Source organism: Oncorhynchus mykiss, chromosome 16 (assembly GCF_057628025.1).
Source record: "Oncorhynchus mykiss isolate SJ-2025 chromosome 16, ASM5762802v1, whole genome shotgun sequence".
Taxonomy (NCBI): Eukaryota; Metazoa; Chordata; class Actinopteri; order Salmoniformes; family Salmonidae; genus Oncorhynchus; species Oncorhynchus mykiss.
The window spans coordinates 43,917,579-43,942,260 of NC_143037.1; the positions used below are offsets into that span (position 1 = coordinate 43,917,579).

Below are 24,682 nucleotides of genomic sequence, written 5' to 3' on the forward strand. Positions count from 1 at the left end.
TAGAGAATCGGGGCTAATCGCATTAGAAGGGGTGGAAGATGAGGAAATGTTGGACGGGCAATGAGGCATGGTTGAGTCAAACAGGAATCCTGACTTAATGAAGTTGTGATTAAAGAGCTCCTTGTCAGTAACAACCACATCATCAACATTAAAGGACATGGGCAGCTGCGAGGAGGAGGGTTTATTCTCCAGGTCTTTAACCGTTTTCCAGAACTTCTTGGGGTTAGACCCACAGAGAGAGAACTGCTCCTTAAAGTAACTAACTAAGGCCTTCCAGATAGTCTGAGTGCACGTATTTCTCATTTTCCTGAACGACAGCCAGTCAGCCTGAGTATGTGTGTGCCGAGCCTTTCTCCAAATGGAATTCTTGAGGTGGAGTATCTCTGTCAGATCACGGTCGAACCAGGGGCTGAACCAAATTTAATTCAAATTTTCTTTATGGGGCGTGTTTGTCAACAATACCACTGAAAATGTCAAAAAAGAAGGTCTAAGCGTGTTTGACAGAGGGGATCAAGCTGATTCTATACCATTTTACAGAGGCCAGGTCATGAAGGAAGGCTTGCTCATTAAAGTTTTTTCGCAAGCGTGTATGACAAATCAGGAGAGGTCGTTTCAGTGAGCAGCCATTACGAACACAGGCTGTAAAACAGTGATCACTAAAGTCATTACAGAAAACACCAGACTGATACCTATCAGGACTATTTGTGAGGATAACATCAAGGAGAGTCATACCTTGTGGGATTGGTAATAATCTGAGAAAGATTTAGGGAGTCCTATTGTTTTAGGGCTTGGTCAGGTGGTTTAAGGAGGTTCCAGTTTAGGACAAATTCAGACATAGTAGAGCACTAGGGAAGGTAGAGCACAGGCCGGTGTTGATGGTGGACAATGACACCCAGCAACAGTCAACAAGAAGCTATTTGAAAGTGTAATGCTTAAAACCAGCAGATCAAGTAGTTTGGGGACAGACTTGGTGGAGACAACCGAGCACTGAAGGTGTTCCTTGGTAAAGATTGCTACTCCACCACCTTTGGAAGATCTGTCTTGCCAAAAAGGTTATAACCAGAAAGGTTAACATCAGTGTTCAAAACACACTTTCTTAACCACGTCTCAGTAATGACCAACACATCTGGATTGGAGCTGTGAACCCACACCTTCAATTAATACATTTTAGGTAATACGTTTCTAGTGTTAACATGCAGAAAACCCAGACTTTTACGAGAGCAGAAATCTGTGGAACAGATATCAGAGCACAAGTCAGATTGGGGATAGCAACAGTAGATGGCCCAGGGTATGCATGCACATTTCCAGATATCATCAGCAGTAATAAAATCAGGGCACGGCAGAGGGGCGAGCTCTGCAGTGTTAATTTTTGATGACATTTGAATGTGCATCAGATGGCAACAAGATTATATTGTACAGCAATGTCATCAGATAACATGAATACAAAGCCGGCGAGAGGTGGTTAGAATAGGATGGGAGGCCGAGAGTCTGTCGAACCAATAGAGAGTCAGAGTCCCTAGTGTGGGAACAAACATAGTCTGTCCCACAGTTGGGTAAACAAGCACATTCATAGTCAACAAATCACGCAGGAGTCATGAGGCAAATAGCATAGAGCACAAGAAATAGATATAACGACTATAACGGCCATTGTAAGTTTAAAGAGTCACTCGCCCCAACAAGACAACTTGAGAGAGTAGCTCTCTGAGTCCAGTAGGCTACAAAAGTCTGAGATAAAATCAATAAATAGTAGTCCTATACTAGTTAATTTAAGTGCTTCTGATGAAGCTCGCATAATAAGCTTCACAAGTTAATTAGCCTACCTAAAATTCTGATCAGTCCAAAGTCTGCAGTGTGTGTGTGTGTGTGTGTGTAAGTGTGTGTGTGTGCTGGAGGCCAGTGAAAGCTCGGGAGAGGAAGACCTTTAAACAACATTCACAAGGCCGCAAGGCCAGATGGATTATCAGGAAGCGTAGTCAGAGCATACGCTGACCAGCTGGCAAGTGTCTACACTGACATTTTCAACCTCTCCCTGACCCAGTCTGTAACGTTTCAGGCAGACCACCATAGTCCCTGTGCCAAAGAACGCCCAGGTAACCTCTCTAAATGATTATCGCCCCGTAGCACTCACATCTGTAGCCATAAAATGCTTTTAAAGGCTGGTCATGGCTCACATCAACACCATCCTCCAGGACACCTTGGACCCACTACAATTCACATACCGCCCCAACAGATCCACAAATTATGCAATCCCTATTGCACTCCACACTGCCCTTTCCGGCCTGGAATGCTGTTCATTGACTACAGCTCAGCGTTCAACACCATAGTGCCCTCCAATATCATCACTAAGCTAAGGACCCTGGGACTGAACACCTACCTCTGCAACTGGATCCTGGAATTCCTGACGGGCTGCCCCAGGTGGTGAGTTTAGGCAACAACACATTCGCTATGCTGACCCTCAACATGGGGGCCTCTCAGTGGTGCGTGCTTAGTCCCCTCCTGTTCACCAATGACTGTGTGGGCTCGCACGACTCCAACACCATCATTAAGTTTCCAGATGACACGACGGTGGTAAGCCCGATCACTGACGATGATGAGACAGCCTAAAGGGAGTAGGTCAGAGACCTGGCAGTGTGGTGCCAGGACAACAACCTCTACCTCAATGTCAGCAAGACAAATGAGCTGATCATGGACTACAGGAAATGGAAGGCAGAGTATGTCCCCATTCACATCGACAGAGCTGTAGTGGAGTGGGTTGAGAGCTTCCAGTTCCTCGGTGTCCACATCACTAAGGACCTATCATGGTCCAAACACACCAACACAGTCGTGAAGAGGACACAACAACACCTCTTCCCCCCCAGGAAGCTGAAAAGATTTTGCATGGGCCCTCAGATCCTCAAAAAGTTCTACAGCTGCACCATTGAGAGCTTCTTGACTTGCTGCATCACCGCTTGGTATGGCAACTGCTTGGCATCCGACCATAAGGCGCTACAGAGGGTAATGAGTACAGCCCAGTACATCCCTGGGGCCGAGCTACCTGCCATCCAGGACCTCTATACCAGGCGGTGTCAGAAGAAGGCCCTAAAAAGTGTTAACCACTCCAGCCACCCTGGTCACAGACTGTCCTCTATGCTACCACACGGCAAGTGATACCGGAGCGCCAAGTCTGGGACCAAAAGGCTCCTGAGCAGGTTCTACCATTAATCAAATGGCTACCCTGACTATTTGTATTGACCCCCTGTTTATCTGCACTGGCCCTCTTGCACCGGCTCTATGCACACTCACTGGACTCTCCCCACACACTCAGACATACTACAATGACACTCCAACACACACATAGGCTACATACGCTCACACACACAAAACAAACACACACACATGCATATTGATGCCACACACACATAGACACACTTTCACACCTTTCACATACTGTATATATATATATATATATATATATATATATATATATATATATATATATATATATATCTGCTACTCTGTATATCATCTATCCTGATTGCCTAGTTACCCCTACCTACATGTACACATTACCTCAATTATCTCAAGTACCCCATACCCCTGCACATAGACTAGGTACCACTACTCCTTGTATATAGTCTTGTTATTTTTATTTTATTGTGTTACTATTTCCATTAAAAAATATATATATTTTTAACTCTGCATTGTTGGGAAAGGGCTCATTTCACGCTAAAGTCGACACCTGTTGTATTCGGCGCATGTGATAAATAACATTTGGTTGGTGTATGTTCTGTTTGACATTAAGAGACTGTTTTCCTAACTCTAACACCAAACCATGCCCAAAAAAGATTCTCAGAAGGATTTTGCTAACATAGATACAAAATGTTCCCCTAACTTACGGAAAACTGGACACTCAAACATTAAGGGAATGTTACAGGTAACATTAAAAGAACATTCTCCCTAGAATAGTTTTCCTCTACATCTCCAGTTATTTCCACTCCACAGCCTCCTCAAAACATTGTCAAGCTTAGAAAGGCAAGTGTGTATGTTGTTAAAGGCCCCTCTTTCTCTTCTCCCTGTCTGTGATCCAGCAACGGGAGCAGGACCCCACTAACCTGTGCTTCTCCAACCTGCCTGTGTCTATGGACGAGCAAATTTAACCTTGTATTTCTCCCTCCCTCCCTCCCTCCCTCCCTCCCTCCCTCCCTCCCTCCCTCCACAGCAACAGGAGCAGGACCCCACTAACCTGTACATCTCCAACCTGCCTGTGTCCATGGATGAGCAGGAGCTGGAGAATATACTGAAGCCCTTCAGTCAGGTCATCTCTACACGCATCCTCAGAGACGCCAACGGCACCAGCAGAGGAGTGGGCTTTGCCAGGTAACCAACTTTGACACCTCTGAAATAAAGTCTTAGGTCACAGCTACTTTAGGAAATGCAAAAAATAGATTCCTGCGTACTGTATCATGTAAACAGTGGGGCAAAAAAGTATTTAGTCAGCCACCAATTGTGCAAGTTCTCCCACTTAAAAAGATGAGAGAGGCCTGTAATTTTCATCATAGGTACACTTCAACTATGACAGACAAAATTAGAAGAAAAAAATCCAGAAAATCACATTGTAGGATTTTTAATGAATTTATTTGCAAATTATGGTGGAAAATAATTATTTGGTCAATAACAAAAGTTTATCTCAATACTTTGTTATATAACCTTTGTTGGCAATGACAGAGGTCAAACGTTTTCTGTAAGTCTTCACAAGGTTTTCACACACTGTTGCTGGTATTTTGGCCCATTCCTCCATGCAGATCTCCTCTAGAGCAGTGATGTTTTTGGGCTGTTGATGGGCAACACGGACTTTCAACTCCCTCCAAAGATTTTCTATGGGGTTGAGATCTGGAGACTGGCTAGGTCACTCCAGGACCTTGAAATGCTTCTTACGAAGCCACTCCTTCGTTGCCCGGGCGGTGTGTTTGGGATCATTGTCATGCTGAAAGACCCAGCCACGTTTAATCTTCAATGCCCTTGCTGATGGAAGGAAGTTTTCACTCAAAATCTCACGATACATGGCCCCATTCATTCTTTCCTTTACACGGATCAGTCGTCCTGGTCCCTTTGCAGAAAAACAGCACCAAAGCATGATGTTTCCACCCCCATGCTTCACAGTAGGTACAGTGCCTTGCGAAAGTATTCGGCCCCCTTGAACTTTGCGACGTTTTGCCACATTTCAGGCTTCAAACATAAGGATATAAAACTGTATTTTTTTGTGAAGAATCAACAACAAGTGGGACACAATCATGAAGTGGAACGACATTTATTGGATATTTCAAACTTTTTTAACAAATCAAAAACTGAAAAATTGGGCGTGCAAAATTATTCAGCCCCCTTAAGTTAATACTTTGTAGCGCCACCTTTTGCTGCGATTACAGCTGTAAGTCGCTTGGGGTATGTCTCTATCAGTTTTGCACATCGAGAGACTGACATTTTTTCCCATTCCTCCTTGCAAAACAGCTCGAGCTCAGTGAGGTTGGATGGAGAGCATTTGTGAACAGCAGTTTTCAGTTCTTTCCACAGATTCTCGATTGGATTCAGGTCTGGACTTTGACTTGGCCATTCTAACACCTGGATATGTTTATTTTTGAACCATTCCATTGTAGATTTTGCTTTATGTTTTGGATCATTGTCTTGTTGGAAGACAAATCTCCGTCCCAGTCTCAGGTCTTTTGCAGACTCCATCAGGTTTTCCATCAGGTTTTCTTCCAGAATGGTCCTGTATTTGGCTCCATCCATCTTCCCATCAATTTTAACCATCTTCCCTGTCCCTGCTGAAGAAAAGCAGGCCCAAACCATGATGCTGCCACCACCATGTGTTGCTTTTACGCCAAACATAACGTTTTGCATTGTTGCAATTGTTGCATCTGACCAGAGCACCTTCTTCCACATGTTTGGTGTGTCTCCCAGGTGGCTTGTGGCAAACTTTAAACAACACTTTTTATGGATATCTTTAAGAAATGGCTTTCTTCTTTCCACTCTTCCATAAAGGCCAGATTTGTGCAAAATAACGACTGATTGTTGTCCTATGGACAGAGTCTCCCACCTCAGCTGTAGATCTCTGCAGTTCATCCAGAGTGATCATGGGCCTCTTGGCTGCATCTCTGATCAGTCTTCTCCTTGTATAAGCTGAAAGTTTAGAGGGACGGCCAGGTCTTGGTAGATTTGTAGTGGTCTGATACTCCTTCCATTTTAATATTATCGCGTGCACAGTGCTCCTTGGGATGTTTAAAGCTTGGGAAATCTTTTTGTATCCAAATCCGGCTTTAAACTTCTTCACAACAGTATCTCGGACCTGCCTGGTGTGTTCCTTGTTCTTCATGATGCTCTCTGCGCTTTTAACGGACCTCTGAGACTATCACAGTGCAGGTGCATTTATACGGAGACTTGATTACACACAGGTGGATTGTATTTATCATCATTAGTCATTTAGGTCAACATTGGATCATTCAGAGATCCTGGAGAGAGTTTGCTGCACTGAAAGTAAAGGGGCTGAATAATTTTGCACGCCCAATTTTTCAGTTTTTGATTTGTTAAAAAAGTTTGAAATATCCAATAAATGTCGTTCCACTTCATGATTGTGTCCCACTTGTTGTTGATTCTTCACAAAAAAATACAGTTTTATATCTTTATGTTTGAAGCCTGAAATGTGGCAAAAGGTCGCAAAGTTCAAGGGGGCCGAATACTTTCGCAAGGCACTGTATGGTGTTCTTGGATGCAACTCAGCATTCTTTGTCCTCCAAACACGACGAGTTGAGTTTTTACCAAAAAGTTATATTTTGGTTTCATCTGACCATATGACATTCTCCCAATCTTCTTCTGGATCATCCAAATGCTCTCTAGCAAACTTCAGACGGTCCTGGACATGTACTGGCTTCAGCAGGGGGACACGTCTGGCACTGCAGGATTTGAGTCCCTGGCGGCGTAGTGTGTTACTGATGGTAGCATTTGTTACTTTGGTCCAGCTCTCTGCAGGTCATTCACTAGGTCCCCCCGTGTGGTTCTGGGATTTTTGCTCACCGTTCTTGTGATCATTTTGACCCCACGGGGTGAGATCTTGCGTGGAGCCCCAGATCGAGGGAGATTATCAGTGGTCTTGTATGTCTTCCATTTCCTAATAATTGCTCCCACAGTTGATTTCTTCAAACCAAGCTGCTTACCTATTGCAGAGTCAGTCTTCCCAGCCTGGTGCAGGTCTACAATTTTGTTTCTGGTGTCCTTTGACAGCGCTTTGGTCTTGGCCATAGTGGAGTTTGGAGTGTGACTGTTTGAGGTTGTGGACAGGTGTCTTTTATACTGATAACAAGTTCAAACAGGTGCCATTAATACAAGTAACGAGTGGAGGACAGAGGAGCCTCTTAAAGAAGAAGTTACAGGTCTGTGAGAGCCAGAAATATTGCTTGTTTGTAGGTGACCAAATACTTATTTTCCACCATAATTTGCAAATAAATTCATTAAAAATCCTACAATGTGATTTTCTGGATTTTTTTTCTCATTTTGTTTGTCATAGTTGAAGTGTACCTATGATGAAAATTACAGGTCTCATCTTTTTAAGTGGGTGAACTTGCACAATTGGTGGCTGACTAAATACTTTTTTTGCCCCACTGTATCTCCACACTTAAACATTTATTGACAAATGCAATGTTATGATCATATATATCTTGGCTTTGTCAAGGCTTGCCAGGGTCATATTCAGTTGCCAAATGTTGTCGAACATTGCAGATAGAAATGCCATGAATAGTGGTGATGTGATTCTGTATGTTAGAGAGGCATGTTTGTTAGCCTATTTCTCTCTGAGCGTTCCAAAACATTGTGTCCTGCTTGACGTGCCCCTGGTAAACTCACCTGTCTGCTGAGCCCTCTGCTGGTTACTGGGGATCGTACAGCATCCTGTAAATCAAGTTTTATTTGCAGGATGGAGTCAACAGAGAAATGTGAGACTATCATTCAACATTTCAATGGCAAATATATCAAGACTCCACCTGGAGTACCCGGTGAGTCATCTTTATCACATCATGTTTTCAATTTCTTTTGAGAACAAAGTTTATTCTGTATGATGCCTTGGTTGAAAGGGTCAGGAGCAACAGAAAGGCTAGATCTTCCACAGTATCTTGGTTCACTGTCATATTTTAATTAAGCAATAAGGCCCGGTGGTATATGGCCAATATACCACGGCTAAGGGCTGTTCTTAAGCGCGACACAATGCCGAGTGCCTGGACACAGCCCTTAGCCGTGGTATATTGCCCATATATCACAAACTCCAGAGGTGCCTTACTGCTATTATAAATTGTTTACCATCGTAATTAGAGCAGTAAAAATAACTGTTTTGTCATACCTGTGGTATACGGTCTGATATACCACAGCTGCCAGCCAATCAGCGTTCAGGGCTCGAACCACCCAGTTTATAATGTATAATATACAGTATAAACACACAGATTATACCCCTTCAGTGCTCCACAGTCACTCAACCCTCTTCTTCTCCTCTCCTCCCAGTGCCCTTGGAACCCCTGTTGTGTAAGTTTGCAGACGGAGGACAGAAGAAGAGACAGAGCCAGGGAAAGTACCTGCAGAATGGCCGTCCCTGGACAACAGATGGGGAAACGGTGAGTTCTCATTCAGACAGTCAACAGTCTGCCATCTTCCCTGTAGTCTTTCTTGTTGCCATTTCACCAAGGCTGTTCAGGTACTTTCAACTATTTTTAAGTACAGTGACATTAAAGTAACTGTGTTGCTTCACCTTCTACAAGGAAATAGCAAGCATTTTTTAAATGGTCGGTTTGAGATACAAGTTTGAAGTGTTTTCTCTCCAATTTATGCTTTGGCCACAAAGTATAGGATGAGTCAACAACATCATTTGGGTATGAGGTAACAGAACATGAACTTTTAAAAGTGAGACAGTTACTTTAAAGCTCAAGCGGGATTTTTTGTCTCAATTTCTTTCTGGTTAGATATTTCTCATTCAAACGCATGTATTACTGTATGTGTGCTTACTGCATTGTATCTGAATGTGTTTGACCACAGGGAGGAATGACACTGACCTATGACCCCACCACAGCCTTACAGAACGGGTGAGCGAATACTCCACCAACGCCTCCACCACACCAACAGCAGTCATTGCATTTTGGTACACCGTTCCGACGGAACGCTGCGCTTTGCCTTGCAGCGTTGCGGAGACAGTGGCGGTGCGCGCCGTGTGGTGCGTCAAACTGTAGGCGTAGGCGGCTTGACAGAAATGGTAGCAGAAGGCGAATGTCGAACTTTTGTCGCGCACACAGCCAGATGATGCCGCGTACCATTTTGCGCCGCGACGCTGTCGGTTTGATCAAAGGTGTTAAAACCTCAATGAGATGATCCTGGACGTATGTACAGCAGGGACGACCGTGTGTGTTGGACACTGATGGGTTTCTTCTTCTTCTTCTCTCTCTGTGTGTCTGCAGGTTCTACTCCTCTCCCTACAGTATGGCCCCTAACAGAATGATCGCTCAGACATCCCTCGTCCCCTACATGCACTCTCCTGTTAATACCTACCAGGTCCGTCTGTTGTATTTCTGTGGATATAATACTGTGTACAGAGGATTTATTTATTGTTATAAACTGGGCGGGTTCGAGCCCTGAATGCTGATTGGCTGACCGCCGTGGTATATCAGACTGTATGCCACGGGTATGACAAAATGCTTGTTTTTACTGCTCTAATTACATTGGTAACCAGTTTCTAACAGCAATAAGGCCCTTCGGGGGTTTGTGGTGCATGGCCAATAATGCCACGGCCAATGGCTGTGTCCAGGCACTCCGCGTTGCGCCTAAGAACAGCCCTTAGCCGTGGTATATTGGCCATATACCACAGCCCTTCGGCCCTTATTGCTTAATTCTGAACATTTGCAGAGAGCACACATCTTATGTTGTGTGTCTGTCTTTTTTTCTCCGCTGCAGATCCACAGTCCACAGTCCTGGATGCATCATCATCAGTCGTACCTCATGCAGCCCTCAGTGAGTTTTACCCACTGCTATTGTGGGTCTGTTACTGCCTATTAGTGAATCAGTGTGATCTTCCTGTCTCTCACTTTCTGTGTCTGAGAGAAACACCTGTTAAACATAAACATACCGACACTGTGTGATGTTTGCACTCAATGTTTGAGCTGCGTGACAAACAATTGTGTGTGTATGTGCATACATGCATACGTGCATTTTTGTTTGTCTATGTGAATGTTAACTCTGTGTGTGTGTGTGTGTGTGTGTGTGTGTCCATAGGGCCAAGTCCTGACGCCAGGCATGGACCATACCATGTCCATCCAGCCAACCCCTATGATGGGGCCTCTCACACAGCAGCTCAGCCACCTCTCTATGGGCAGCAGTGGCACGGTCAGTCCCAACGGAACACTACTGTCTAGACATACAGTAGATACTTTGGACAAAGACATTGTGTTGTCAGTGCCATCCATAATGCCACTTTCTATCCCTCAATGAAGACAGTTTTACTCAGAAAAGAGACAAATGTGAATACAATTCTAGAATGATTACCAGGGGCGCAACTTTGGTTTAAGAAGTGGGGGGGGGGGGGGGGGGGGGGGGGGGGGGCATAATCCATTTTTTTCTCTCTCTATTTTTTTATCCAGTTGGATAAACACTCCAAACAGCCTACCCGGCCTATTGGAGGCGTCCACATGGTCCTAAAGCACAACGCTGCCTCATTTTGTATCACATTCCAATGATAAAACAAATGCAATTTCAGAATGTGGGTGGGGGGACATGTCCCCCCCGTCCCCAGTGAAAGTTGTGCCCCTGATGATTACGTTCTAACAGTTTCCTCCTCTCTATTTTAGTATATGCCTGCAAACACACCTATGCAAGGGACCTACATCCCCCAGTACACCCAAGTGCCTCAGACCACTGTTTCAGTCGAGGTAAGAAACGTCCTACTACAATTTACTTTACTGACTTTATTGTCCCTGTGGGGAAAATGTGTTGCATTTACACATTTCAAACTATAATGTGGTATGAAACAACTGGTCTCTTTACTGACGATTGATTGATGAATTCTTCTTCAATATGTTAACAGGAAAGTGCCATCCAGCAACAGGTTTCCCTGGAGACTCCCACAGAACACACAGGTTACTCCTATCAGCTTAGAAAGTGAAGAGGAGGGACAGGTGGGTTATACTAGAGTCTATTTCCTGGGCCACCTGCGGTCCCGTACAGCTCAGCGCATAGTGACTCTGGACAGAAGCACCAGACAGTCACACTATGGACAAAAGGATATTTCAAAATCAGAGGTTATGGTAAACTCTTGAATACAGATGAATGGATACTGTGAAAATGAACAGAACATGGGGCATCTATTTTGACCACAGAACATGACTCTACAGTCGAAGAAAGAGAAACCACACACAGGATTTTTTTTTTTGTGCACATATTAACAAATTATTTTCCTAAATATTCTGGGGAGTCAGAATGAAATCAGGATCATAAAAGTTACAACAACATGCGTTGTCGATTAGCTGTACTTTTTTTTTTGTAAAATATGCTGATTTCGTTTTTCATTTCATCATCTGTTATTTGTAAGCTTTTCACCTGTATTTTTTTGGTATAGATTCAAAAAGTCACTAATCAAAGATTTTTTTTGTTCATTTCACAATGCCATTGTTGTTTTTGTTCATTTCACAATGCCATTGTTGTTTTTGTTCATTTCACAATGCCATTGTTGTTTTTGTTCATTTCACAATGCCATTGTTGTTTTTGTTCATTTCACAATGCCATTGTTGTTTTTGTTCATTTCACAATGCCATTGTTGTTTTTGTTCACTTCACAGTATTTTTACTGGTACATTTTTGACGAGAGAAGGCTGAACCAACTGCTTAAGTTACTTAGATCATAGACGGTGTCATATCTGGTACTATCAACTCAGATACCGTTTTTAGCACTTGGGTCCCTAGTTGAAATTCTCACAATAATTCTCAGAATCTAAATAGATATTTAGAAATAATGCTTAAGACAATCAAACATTGAATTGATTATTTCCTGATTCTGGCCAATTATAATAAAATCATGCAGGGAATAAAAATATATATATATATGCATGATTCAATTTGACATGAAATACATTTAGTTGCTGGTTGTATTTGGGGAATTTAAGCTTATATTTCTCCAATGCCAACCAACAACATAAATAAGTCTTTACATTTGGTTTTAGTGGGTTAAGCTGCTACCCTTTTAAACAGACCCAAAGTTGTTGTCAGGAGTTCACATTATTGAGTGTTGCGCTCGTAGTTTAAACAAGTAAATTCGAGATCCAACGCTACTTTCTCTCTGTCTGTTTATAGATGCCTCTGTTTTTGTTTATTCGGTTTTGTTTTGATTCCGAGTGACTGTTTTTTTTTTATTTAAAGAAAGTTTGTGAGATCTTTTTTATTCGATTTAATACTTTTCAGATTGATACATTTATTTTTTTGGTAGTGTGCAGCGAGTGGTTACATGTTTCTATGGACAAGTAGATTTGTTTTTGAAAGATTTGTTGGCTTTTTCTTTTGGAATGATGTCTGTCATTAGTCATTTTTGGTTTTTCTTGTTCTCAATCTCTGTTTTAATTTTCAATCACATGGAAAATGCTCTAAATGTTTGAGAGATTTCAAATCAGTCTGTGTCATCAGTTTTGGCACGTTCACCGTTTTAAAGAGGTGTGCTCAACTACTCATCACTCCAAGATAATTATGGGCTCGATTCAATCCAAATTGAAATGTAAAGGCAATGTGACCGCATTCACGGTAAACGCTGCATATGTTGGCTCAATTGGAAATGACCATTAAATGTCTATTGCGCAATCCGTAACAATTTCAGCTTCGCTGACTGAATCGAGCTCTAAGTGTAATGCCTCTTAGAAATGATTTCAGAAATGTGTCCTACGTGGTAGAGTAGTCACTAAATCAGTGGTTAGGGAATGCGGTGTGAAAAGTAATAATACCTCCTACCCAACAAGAGCAATGTAAAGTCAGCTGAGTGTTCGTGTGCAAGATTCAGAGACGTTTTCTAAGCTCTTAACTTCTATGGTTCTCCAGGCTGCCCCGCACAGTAACAGCGGGTAGTCTCCATAGCTTCACTCTTCCGTCAAACGTTCACAAACCAGGCCTAAATCCCAGGTCAAACATCCAATCAGACTGTTTTGTTTCTTAAAAAGGCCAGTGATCTATGCAATTAAAAAAAACAAAAACACACACACATCCACAATAATGCAATACTTACGCTATAGATGAATTTCAGAACTTTTTCAGGTGACAATGGGCTGTTTGTTTGTCAATAGTGACTTTTGAAACTTAGCATTCTGCGATTGGTGGCTTTCATTTGAGTTCATCCAAAACGTTTAGTTGTAAGATTACAAGCCTCGCTGTTCATCAAAATGACAGTGAGATCGCTGCATAGAAGGGAATATCTGTATATGCTCTACAGGCTGTCTACTAACCCTAACCTTAAATCGGTGATAGTATGACCATCTGTAGAAAGAGCATCGACAGGTGGACTATCCAAATAAAGTGTTACCATGTACAGCATGGTTCATGAGGTTGGAGAAAAATCACTCGGCTATCTTGCTAAAGGCCTCACACCATCTCCTAAAAATGGGATACTGACTACCTTGTCCATCCAGATACACAGTCCTTATTGCTGGTCAACCAAAATATTGGTTGTTGATTTTTTTGTTTGTTACCAAAGACATCATCCGGTAGACATTCAGACATTTCCAAGTGATCAATGCTTGGTTTAGAATACATCTGTAGTTCTTTCTTTTTCCTTGATTTGTGACTGTACATGAAAAGGTTTGTTGACACTAGTAATAAGCTTTATGAATTGTCTCATGATTTAATTTGTGGTAGGAAGAATATTATCAGAAATGCCTTATAGATTTCATCAAGAGAGGATTTAAAAAGGGTGCTACACACTAAATTGCTATCTGGAAAAATGTATGCACTGTCTGCAAAGTGTTTGATAAAACAGGAATTATTTTCTTGTAATATTTACGCCCACGTAGTATCAGTCTTAGGAAACCACAATTTAATGTTTGTTACACTCATTTAATTTTGAGGACAATCATTCCAGATTTGAGTTGAAATCAAAAAATATTCAGCATTAGTTTGAGATGTCGGAATGCCCTTGCCCTTTGCCGTAGTTCAGACAATCATTTACATGAAGTCCACTTGAAACATCTTGCTGCTAATTTAGGATTTTAAAGGTTGCGTAGGAGTGGGCTCTACTGCTTTGTGTTTCATTGTACAATGCCAACTAGAGGGAGGAAATATTAGTTGAAGCTCCGTCCAGCAATAAGTCACCAACGTCATGTCAGGTTAAAAAGGAACACATTTCAGTCATTGGCTCACAGCCTTAACATCTACTATCCCCTGGCTTTATCAAGTCCATTATAAAGCAATCATGTACAATCTTTTTCACTTTTGTCAATCATTAATTTGCCCTTACGTGCCACACTAGCAGGTCTATGGCGGTGTTTTAAACACAGCCTTTTCTAGACTAACAGCTTTTCAAAATGATTTTTTTGGGGGATTGATGTTATTTTTGAACTAGGTCATTTTTTTTAATTAAAAGGAATCCACTTTTTTTTTTTTACAGTTTGTCCATGTGCCTTTTATTACCAAGTGTGTATGTCATGTAAAGTACACCTTTCCAAACAGATGCACACACACAATACTTGAGGAATTTATTTCTAAAAAGAATTTGTTCTAGATACAAAACAGATAATAAAAAGGTACAAAATGTATATTAAATACATTATCCAAGAAACTGTATACTCATCAGTATATACACATGTTGAAAATATCCAGAGAAAAATGCACTAACGTTTTTTTTTGTTTTGTTGCTTTGCTTATTAAAACAAAATAGACTTTACATTTCAGGTTACACAATTTAGTCTTGGAATAACAGGTCTCTTGGTCAAGGAAGCATCACGGCTGCTTATCTGTTGATGGGGTCCAATCAACCAATGAGGATACTCGTGTCACCTCAAGTACCACACAATAGCAATGTATGGAAACACACCACTGCCATATCTAGGCCTACCCTTTTACAAATTATACTCTGAGGTCAGTTGCATATATTTTCCATTTAGCTAAAAACCACTATCAAAATGTGGGTTTCCAGATATAAAGCAAAGAATGTCACTGCATCTCGAACTCTGTTCTCTCATTTAACCAGTTTATTGAACCAGGTAAGGGGTGTTGACCGTAGACTAGAAAAATAAAAGGTGTTAACAGTCATCACATCACCAAGCTCTCGTCGAATTATACTTCTGAGTAGTTTACAAAAATATCGACAGTGACAAAAATACAAGCAGTTGCACTGGTTGGCCCAACTTCACTAGACGCGATCCTCTGACGGGAACATTTCAGAGTATCATTTGTAAAATGAGAACAACCCCCAAAATTGAAAGAGAGACCTTTGCTTGCTAATACACAGGAGGTTGTGGTTGCAATAAATGTATCCTCCTGCAATGGAACAGCCACAGCGTCATGGGCACCGTCCTCATTTCAGACACTTCCTCGCTCTTGACCTGTTCAGAAATCTCTTCCCAATTTCATCACAATAGTTTCCGATTCAATATCTCCCAGACCATGCGTCTCCTGAAGTAGGGCATGTGTTTCTGTCAATTGGAGGGAAGGGAAATACGGAGTTAAATACTGAGTTAGTTACTCATAGGCTCAATCCCAATGCCCCCCCCCCCAATATATGGGCGTTTTACATTTGTATGAATTGTAATTCGTGTTTTAGGGACTCCTGAGCAAACAGGGCAGATTTAGAAGAATCTAGCTAAAGCATTTAACGTTTCTGCAAATGTAAAAAAAAAAAATTGCAAGTTTGCCTTCCCTTCATTAAAAAAACTTTTAAAAAACAACGTAAAAGTCCGACTTGTCATCGTTCTTCATTGTGGTAACGTTAGAGATTGAAAATATTGGTCAGTAATGTAGCTACCAAACTGCTATTATGCAATATCGTGCTTCAGTACTACTCCACATTGGACTACAGCCAGAGGATGGGTAACGTGACAGGCACATTGTTATTTTGTACTTGTCATACTACGGTGAGAAATGGAAGGAAAACCATTACTACCGCAGCTACAGGCACTGTAGCTCGTCGTCAATGAATTGCGTGGTAGGTTACCCTTTGGCCGCTACTGTTGTTCCCGAGTGATGTCCCGTTCCACAGGGTTATTCATCTCTCCCTACCACTAGTTGCTCTGTTTGAGGGACACTCTTCCACCGGGGGGGGGGGGGGGGGCAGGAATGCTCATGCTTACCGTTACACTTCCATTAAAAGCAGAGTCGCCAACAAGTGCCAATCTCTTATAGTGACCGGGCATCACATTTGAGCAAATAAACAGCGGTCTCTTACAAGTGCCAGGTTAAAAAAGCTTTAGGCCAGTCTGATCTGGTGGAATTTCCCAGCATCTCTCTACCTCGCGCTACCTGATTGATCCCTGCATTTCAAAACGCAAGTCTGTCCGTATAACCAGGGAGAAATACTGATCAATTCAATTGCTTTGGCAACATATGGAGTGCATTCTAAATGCAGCCAGTGTTCCAAATATAGAACAGGGCTGCTTTAGAGTCTATTGACACACCCATACGTCAATCCAAGTAATATAATAATAAAATCCATCAAAATCCAACAGTTTAAGCTAAAGATATCCCTTTATTTGCATGGGCTGCATCTCAATCCATCGCATCAGTGTTTGTCAGACCATGAAACATCCCGGAAAATCAGTCTTCTCAGAAAATGAATCCTTAGGTCCGAACAGTTAGGCCTACAAAACGAGTATGAACCATCCATTGAAAGTTGACTCTCACGAACACGATGGTGTTCTCCGTTTTGCTCTATGACCCCCACAGGTGGCACGGGACTCGTCTGAAGCTAACCCAAACAAATGAATGGAAGTATGGAGGTAGTTTTGTGCCTACAAAAATAAGGGGTGTGTCAAAAAAAAACAAAAAAGGCTGAGGAAATATATTTTGTTTATCTCCTAGATATAGGACAGACACTTTGACACCGCATACATTTTTTGGACTGTCTTTTTTTGCCATTTCTGAATGTGTTATTCACTGCGTTATGGGCTATAGTAGTAAAGGCCAAATTCAACATTTTATCAAATAAAACATTTTCAAAACACCTCAAGATGGTATTAAACACGGGCCTTCCCCCCCCCACCCCCAACAGACACAGTGACAGCTTGGCGGTTGAAGTACTTACTTGTGTAAATGTGATTGGCTTGTCTTTGGTGATGTACTCAGCGTATTTGCAGGTGAACATTCCACAGTCACTTCCGTTCATCTGCTGAGGAATCTCCTGTTGGGAGAAATGGCTTGAGATCCATTTTTCAAAAGACGGCAACATCTATCAGTGAAGTGTCAAAGCATGTTGAGTTGAGAGAGATCTCGGGTTAGATATAGTGTAACACATACGTTGCGTTTCTTGCTTTGCAGAGTCCATTCTGACGTATCCAGGTCTTTGCCCTTCTTGTCCTTGCTTTCCTGCTGCAGGTATTGCAGCAAAATCCTGCAGGCTTCGTCATTGTTCCCTCCCATTGAATCAAAGTACGTGACAGTCTTCTTACGGAGATCCACCACCTGAGAGAATTATTATATATTTTTTTTTTAATATTAAAAAACAAGAGAATATTTCATATTAAAAAATATAACAGTCAATATAAACATCACACGACAGATTCTGTCTAGTGTGATTCCCACTATAGAACCAATCTAAACCGGACTGCGCTGGCTCCGATTTTTTTTCCATTTTCACAGAGTCCTTTCCCAGCATGGCTCCAGCAACTATGGTGGATGCATAACCAGGCCAGGCCACTGTACCCCCCCCCCCCCCCCCAGGTAGACAGGCAGCAGCAAAGTACAATATATTGTATGTTAACTCACAGAAAGGCACCAGTGCACCCCGAGGTGGACGGGCACCAGTATGATGTCCACTGAGAAGATGTCCATCTTTTTGGTCCAGCGGCGTACGGCAGAGTAGCCTGCGCCGCGGAGCTTGGGGAAGAAGAAGGTGTTGAAGGTGTGGACCGTCGGCAGGCCGGGATCCTTCCCGCGCTCCACTAGCAGGTTCATGTAGAAGTTGATCACCTTGGAAAGAGGAAGCGGGGGTCAAGCAGAGAAAACAGCATAGAGCCACGGATAAACCCCTTCTGTATTAGTTATTCTCTTGTCTGTATAGGCACAGACACACAGAGAGAAGAAATTACTAGCCGCCTCCAAAAACAGTGGTATGAGACGGCGATATAAACAGAAGCAGCGTGTGACGTGCTCTCACCTCGTCGTTGAGCCAGTTGAGGTGGCTGAGTGTCTGGAGGTCTTTGCGTGTGATGGTGAGTCTGAATCCTTCACTCAGCATCTCGTCCTGGCTGCCTCCCCTCAGCGCCCGGCACACCTCCCCCTCCATATCCTGGCCACAGACACGCAAACATGCTGGCTCAGCTAAAGGCTGCTCGCTATGTACATTCCTGACGCACACAGTGAGCAAATCCATTTCACTTATTTAAAAACACACTTAGTACAATTATTGCAATGCAATTTTATTGGTAATGAGCTGGCTCACAAACGCAAAGTGCAGAAATAGGCACAACATACGGGGCTAAAAACAAACGGTGAATTGTACCTCGGTGAGCTCAGGGAACTCCTCGGCGGGTTTGGGTCCCTCGACGAGAGGAGCCAGAGGAACCTCCTTCTCCAGAGGGACTCTGACATGCAGCTCCACGGACCTGTTGCCCAGCTGGCTGTCATCTGACAGACGCTGGACCAGACCACAGGACAGGAGGGTTAGACAGACCACCAAATCATTTTCTATTGAGTACAGGCTTAGCAGGACAAGCTGAGTTGAATGCTGATTTCAGAGCGGTCCTCCCCGTGTAAAAGAGCATCCTCATTTCATATGGCTAATAACCTAGAGGTTGAACGAAGCATAGAGGGGAAAACTTCCTATATTTTCCCAATGGGTGGTCAATGTGGGACTCGGTATAGACATGAGGGCTGACGTCACACCATTGAGGGCAGAGAAGGGGATGCTAACTACCTGTCTCAGCAGCTGAGCAGCTAGGGCCTCCTGCTCCTCGATCTGCCTCCGTCTCTCCCGGGCACGAGAGTCATACATGCTAGTCCTGGAAAACACAGACACACACATCCGACTTGAGGACTTCTAGAATGAGCTAGAGGAGGATTTCAATTGTATTCAGTATGCACAGGGGCACAGCAAGATACGCCGTATGAATTTATCAAGGAATGGTGACAAATTAGGGGACTTACAATTCCTTGATCCAGAGTTCAGCTTGGAAGCATGGCACACTGGAGAGACAGACAGAGAGTAACCAGGCTAGATGGGAAACACAAAGTAAATAACGCACACCAACATAAACGATTCAAAACACATACCTTGAACTGCATGGCTTTTTGCCCTTCTTCTCTTTCACAATGATTACGGAGTCCCCATCATGCGCTGCAGAACAAGCCATGGTCCAAATTAGTACAAGAGAGACAAACAGGCTTTTATAGAAACACAACACATAAAACTAAAGATGGCACTGCGGCGTTATCATGTCCTGTCTCTGTATACAGCTGTATACTGCTGGTGGCGATAAATCAATGTACCTCCTTGGGGTCAATAAACTACTACACCAACTCTGATGAAGTGGAAACGGGCTAAGACGTTTCACCTGATGACTGTGTGTCCTGAGAAGAGGTGTCTTGTAGGGTAGCTGGAGAGGGGGCAGACTGTAGTGTCTCTGGTCCCCTGGGGCTGAGGTCTGAGTTGGGGGCCCAGGTGTGGTTCCCTGCCCCACTGGAGGAGCCCTTCCCTGGGCTGGGGACGTTGCTGTAGCCCTGGCTGAACTCTGGACGGGGGCTTGGGGGTTCACTGGGGCCCTCGGAGGCATCTCCTGCCCCCGTAGGGGACGAACACTGGAGCAGATGCCTGCTGGTGCTCAGGAAGCTGGTGCTGAGAGAGCGAGAGAGAGCGATTATAAGAAAGGAGCACCAGCACACCAAATGGCCAAGACGTAGGACAATCAAACCCAGGGAAGAAGTAGAAAAGGGTAGATTTGATGAAAACGTGTGTGGTTGCATCAACGTGAGAGTACAGGTCCTTGAGCACGACTGAACTGTCAGTCATCCTCGGGAACTTGAGGAGAGCGAGAGGACTGTAGCATTAGCGGTGTGCTTGTTGTACTCACAAGTCTCTGTGTGAACGCGGAAAGCCATGGGGGCTGCCGTTGTGGAACGACAAGGACTGGCCACCTGAGACCATGGCCAGCAGCTGTCTGTACACAATCTTCTCCTCCTCACAGACAGACTGGAGCAACACAGAGAGGACCCATCACTCTATATTATAAATAAAGCTTGGATATGAGGTAGAGGCAACATTCTCCAGGTATATTCAGGACTACGTGATATGAGCAGGTCGTAACTGAACTTCCCCCTGGGGAAAAATACTTATTCTATTGTATGTATATGGACTTATGTTATGCGAGACACACAGGGATAGACACAATAGAATAAGTATCTTTCCCCAGAGGGAAGTTCAGTTACACCATGCTTCTATCACGTAGTCCTGAATATACCTGGAGAATACCTGGATCCTTTTAGCCGTTGGGCTGTTTTCAAATAACTCTGTTACATAATAGCGTTATTTGAAAACAGCACCAATAGCAAAAGTTCAGCAAGTGGGAGCCATAAATATTCTGGTAGCTGGTATCTCACCTCTTGCGCGGTGCAGCGAGCCCCGGCTCTGAGGAGGCGGTTGGAAGGGCTGCCGTGTGAAGGACTCTGCACAACGCGGATGGGGAAGGACTTCTCATACATGCTGGTGAAAGAGCTGCATCCTGCTGAGGTCAACTGGCTACAGAGAGAATTCAATTACTGCACCGAACATGTTACTCATATTATTGTGAATAGAACCATATCGAGCACAGGAAATAGAACACTTTCAAGCACTTTGAAATTCAAGCTCTTTAACAACCTTGCAAAGGGCCCTGTTCAAAAATCAAGCCTTTTCAAGGTTTTCAATGCTTGATTAATAGCAGAATGCATTTTTTACCCAGTCAGAAAGGCAGGCCTAGATCTATTGACAATATGAACATACCTTGTTGATGCAGGTGTTCTGAGGTGGCTCCTGCCCAGACGGGTAGAGGGACATGGCTTAGGGGTACTGCTGGAGGAATGAGGCAGACTGACAGAGTGCCCATTCGTTTTGGGCGCATCACGATGTGTGAGAGCCATGCACACTTGCCGTCTGCAAACCTTCGATCCTATCATCGTCTTCTCAATTCTAAAGGACTCTGCCGTGAGCGGAGGAGGAGAGAAAGTGTCGATTAAACAACAGTCCATTTCCATATCAACATTACTGACATTTCCAGCCGGCAGCAGGAATGGTTTCATAGACATTCTTAGAAAAGAGTATTGCCTGATTTAGAGTTTCTCCATTCCAGAGTTGTCAAGGGAGCGACACACATCCCATCCAGGGGATCAGAGTACCTCACCTCAAGGACCTGAAAACAATACCATAAAAACAAATGGCATCATTGTTCAATAAGAATATAACAGAGCGCTGGCCTGTAATAAACTGGAGTAATGAATACGTATGAATCTACTACTAGATCTGGGCTCATATTCAAAAACTGTCTCAAAAGTGCTGATCTATAATCAAGCCCCCCCCCCCCCCCCCCCCCTATTCATTATGATTTAAAACTCGAAAACTTATCCAAGATTAGCACTAATACTTTGTGAATTAAGAGCCCTGAAACATCATAAAGAGATCCAATACCTCAGTCTCTTCCCAGACAGATGAGGAACGAGGTGCAGAAGTTGAGGGTTCAGGCTGAAGCTCTTTTGCTGGCTCTTCATGAAAGTGTTCTTCCGGAGGGGGGTCTGGGGAAGTGGGCAGTATGTTCCTCAAGGTAGGAGTCACACTATTCCGTACCCAGGATGCCACGTTGGAGCTATGGCTCTTCACCCCTTCAGCTGCAGTCTTCACTGTGTCAATGAAGACCCCTGTTGTCATATGCACAAACACATCATATCAGTTCAGATAGGGAACCATGGACTGTATACACTACATGACCAAAAGTATCTCATTCCAAAATCATGGGCATTAATATGGAGTTGGTCCCCCCCTCTACTGCTATAACAGCCTCCACTCTTCTGGGAAGGCTTTCCACTAGATGTTAGAGGGACTTGCTTCCATCCAACCACAAGAGCATTTGTGACACCGGGAATGTTGGGCGAGTTGGCCTGGCTCGCAGTCGGTGTTCCAAATCATCCCAAAGTTGTTCAATGGGGTTGAGGTCATGGCTCTGTGCAGGCCAGTCAAGTTCCTCCACACCGATCTCAACAAACCATTTCTGTATGGACCTTGCTTTGTGCACGAGGGCATTGTCATGCTGGAACAGGAAAGGGCATCCCAAACTGTTGCCACAAAGATGGGAGCACAGAATCGTCTATGCTGTAGTGTTAAGATTCCCCTTCACTGAAACTAAGGGGTCTAACTCGAACCATGAAAAACAACCCCAGACCATTATTCCTCCTCCACCAAACTTTACAGTTGGCCCTATGCATTGGGACAGGTAGCGTCCTCCTGGCAGCCGCCAAACCCAGATTCGTCCGTCGGACTGCCAGATGATGAAGCATGATTCATCACTCCAGAGAACGTGTTTCCACTGGTCCATAGTCCAATAGCGGCAAGCTTTACACCACGCCAACGACACGTGGCATTGTGCATGGTGTTCTTAGGCTTGTGTACAGCTGCTCTGCTATGGAAACCCATTTCATGAAGCTCCCGGCGAACAGATCTTGTGCGGACATTGCTTCCAGAGGCAGTTTGGAACTTGATAACTTGTGTTGCAACCGAGTACATACAATTTTTATGCGCCACGCGCTTCAGCACTCCCGTTCTGTGAGCTTGTGTGGCCTAGCACTTCACGGCTAAGCCGTTGTTGCTCCTGGACGTTTCCACTTCACAATAACGGCACTTACAGTTTCCCGGGGCATGCTGAAAGTCACTGAGCTTTTCAGTAAGACCATTCTACTGTAAATGTTTGTCTATGGAGATTGCATGTCAGTGTGCTCTATTTTATACACCTGTCAGCAATGGGTGTGGCTGAAATAGCCTAATCCACTCATTTGAAAGGGTGTCCAAATACTTTTGCAAAAATGCACAGCCAAGATTGCTGTTAGCTTACCCATCCGAAATCTCTTCACTGCCAGGTCATCTTGGTCACCATCCTCCAAACTATAAAAACAGGGGGGAAACAATATCCAACATGAACATGTGCCAGAGAATCACTGACAGTGCCGCGGCGGCGGCGGGGGTCTTGCTGAGTACGCACTTTGGTTGCTCAACCCAACTGTGTCAGACAGTGTGCCATACTTCTGTAACGTTAGCTAGCTAGTAGTAGCTAACTGGCTGGTCGAAATCTCACCACCATCTCAAATAGACAGGTCCGCAAGTTTAGCTACAACTCACACATAGTTGACAATTAGCTAAACATAGCATTTAGTTAGGTCATCCAGTGCCACCACGAGCAGGTACACTAAGCTAAATTAGCTAGGTAACGTTAGCTTATTAGATTACTAACGTTAGTAAACTAACGTTAGCCAAGTTAGATTACTACACAACAAATAGATGACAGATAAGTTAGCTAGCTAACATTAGAATAACCTTAACTTACCAGTCGATGGGTCTTTTTGTCCTTATCCGACCACCTTGTTGTACTCCGTGTGTATCATTATCTCGTTGGTCGGGAGCTGGTACTCCATTGCGGAGATTAGCGAAACCCGTTCCAATTAATTCATAAAATTTATTGAACATGTTTAGAGAAGTTTAAAACCTCCCGCCCGCGAAAATGTGTATCGCTATGGTTGCTTCCAACCCGCCTGCCAGCGCAGGAAAAAGCACATAAAGCCACCCAACGTCATTCAACCGGGGAAAGTAAATCGTTGCTAGTTAGCTAAACAACACTGCTAACCAGCTAGCTATCAAGTTACCGTTCTCCGTCCCTTGAAATTAGCTAGCTTGTGGTTAGCTAAACTAGCTAGCTAACAATCCTGGTTATGTGGCTGTAGCGACTAGGATTTCAATCACTACTATCACATTCGACAATGCCATGTATATTTCTTAAATAGCAAAGAAGTCCAAAGTACTTCAAATAAAAAATAACTCATTAAACGATAACCTCTAACCTCTCCCGCTTCTTCCTCATTCAAAACCACAACATGGTCGTCACTAGTTACCACAGCCACTAAGTAAAAAAACATCCCTATTTCTAAAATGTATATTTTTAAAATGTGATTTTAAACCTAACCTTAACCACACTGCCAACCATATGTATAACACTAAACTTAAATTAGGACCAAAAAGCAAATGTCTTACAAATTAATTTGTAGGAAATAGCCAAGTTTGACTTTGTGGCTGTGGTAACTAATGGAAACTACGCAACATGGCCGACCTTGGCGTTCTACCATGATACGTTTTCATTGGATGAGCAAATTGAATAGATACAATTATTATGAAACGCGATTGGCTGGTTGGAATGCTTTTTTCATGGCGCTTCTTTGACGAAGTCAACGTCAGTTCAACTCCTATCAAAAAGTAGAGGCGGAACGAGAGGGTTTAC

General features: G+C 43.4%; 2 protein-coding genes across 2 annotated transcripts in view; one reads left to right on the plus strand and one right to left on the minus strand.

Annotated features, from left to right (window-relative positions):
• Positions 1 to 14,630, plus strand: part of LOC110491055 (RNA-binding motif, single-stranded-interacting protein 2) — a 36,672-nt gene extending 22,042 nt beyond the window's left edge. The window contains exons 5-13 of the mRNA XM_036946902.2: positions 4,199 to 4,356; positions 7,939 to 8,018; positions 8,518 to 8,627; positions 9,046 to 9,092; positions 9,462 to 9,555; positions 9,955 to 10,011; positions 10,273 to 10,383; positions 10,845 to 10,925; positions 11,081 to 14,630. Of these exons, the coding sequence (XP_036802797.1) occupies positions 4,199 to 4,356; positions 7,939 to 8,018; positions 8,518 to 8,627; positions 9,046 to 9,092; positions 9,462 to 9,555; positions 9,955 to 10,011; positions 10,273 to 10,383; positions 10,845 to 10,925; positions 11,081 to 11,158 (816 nt within the window). The 3' untranslated portion in view covers positions 11,159 to 14,630. The remainder of the gene's footprint in view (positions 1 to 4,198; positions 4,357 to 7,938; positions 8,019 to 8,517; positions 8,628 to 9,045; positions 9,093 to 9,461; positions 9,556 to 9,954; positions 10,012 to 10,272; positions 10,384 to 10,844; positions 10,926 to 11,080) is intronic.
• Positions 14,631 to 14,702: 72 nt separating this feature from the next.
• On the minus strand, positions 14,703 to 24,535 carry senp1 (SUMO specific peptidase 1). Its single transcript, XM_021565896.3, has 17 exons — positions 23,738 to 24,535; positions 23,249 to 23,298; positions 21,835 to 22,061; positions 21,475 to 21,559; positions 21,154 to 21,349; positions 20,772 to 20,910; positions 20,246 to 20,364; positions 19,730 to 20,010; positions 19,449 to 19,512; positions 19,323 to 19,361; positions 19,093 to 19,177; positions 18,679 to 18,813; positions 18,334 to 18,465; positions 17,943 to 18,146; positions 17,475 to 17,639; positions 17,263 to 17,358; positions 14,703 to 15,658 (listed from the first exon to the last, which is right to left on the minus strand). The coding sequence occupies exons 1-17, from the start codon at positions 23,875 to 23,877 to the stop codon at positions 15,596 to 15,598; spliced, it is 2,220 nt and encodes a 739-aa protein (XP_021421571.2). The 5' UTR covers positions 23,878 to 24,535; the 3' UTR covers positions 14,703 to 15,595.
• Between the last annotated feature and the right edge of the window lie 147 nt (positions 24,536 to 24,682).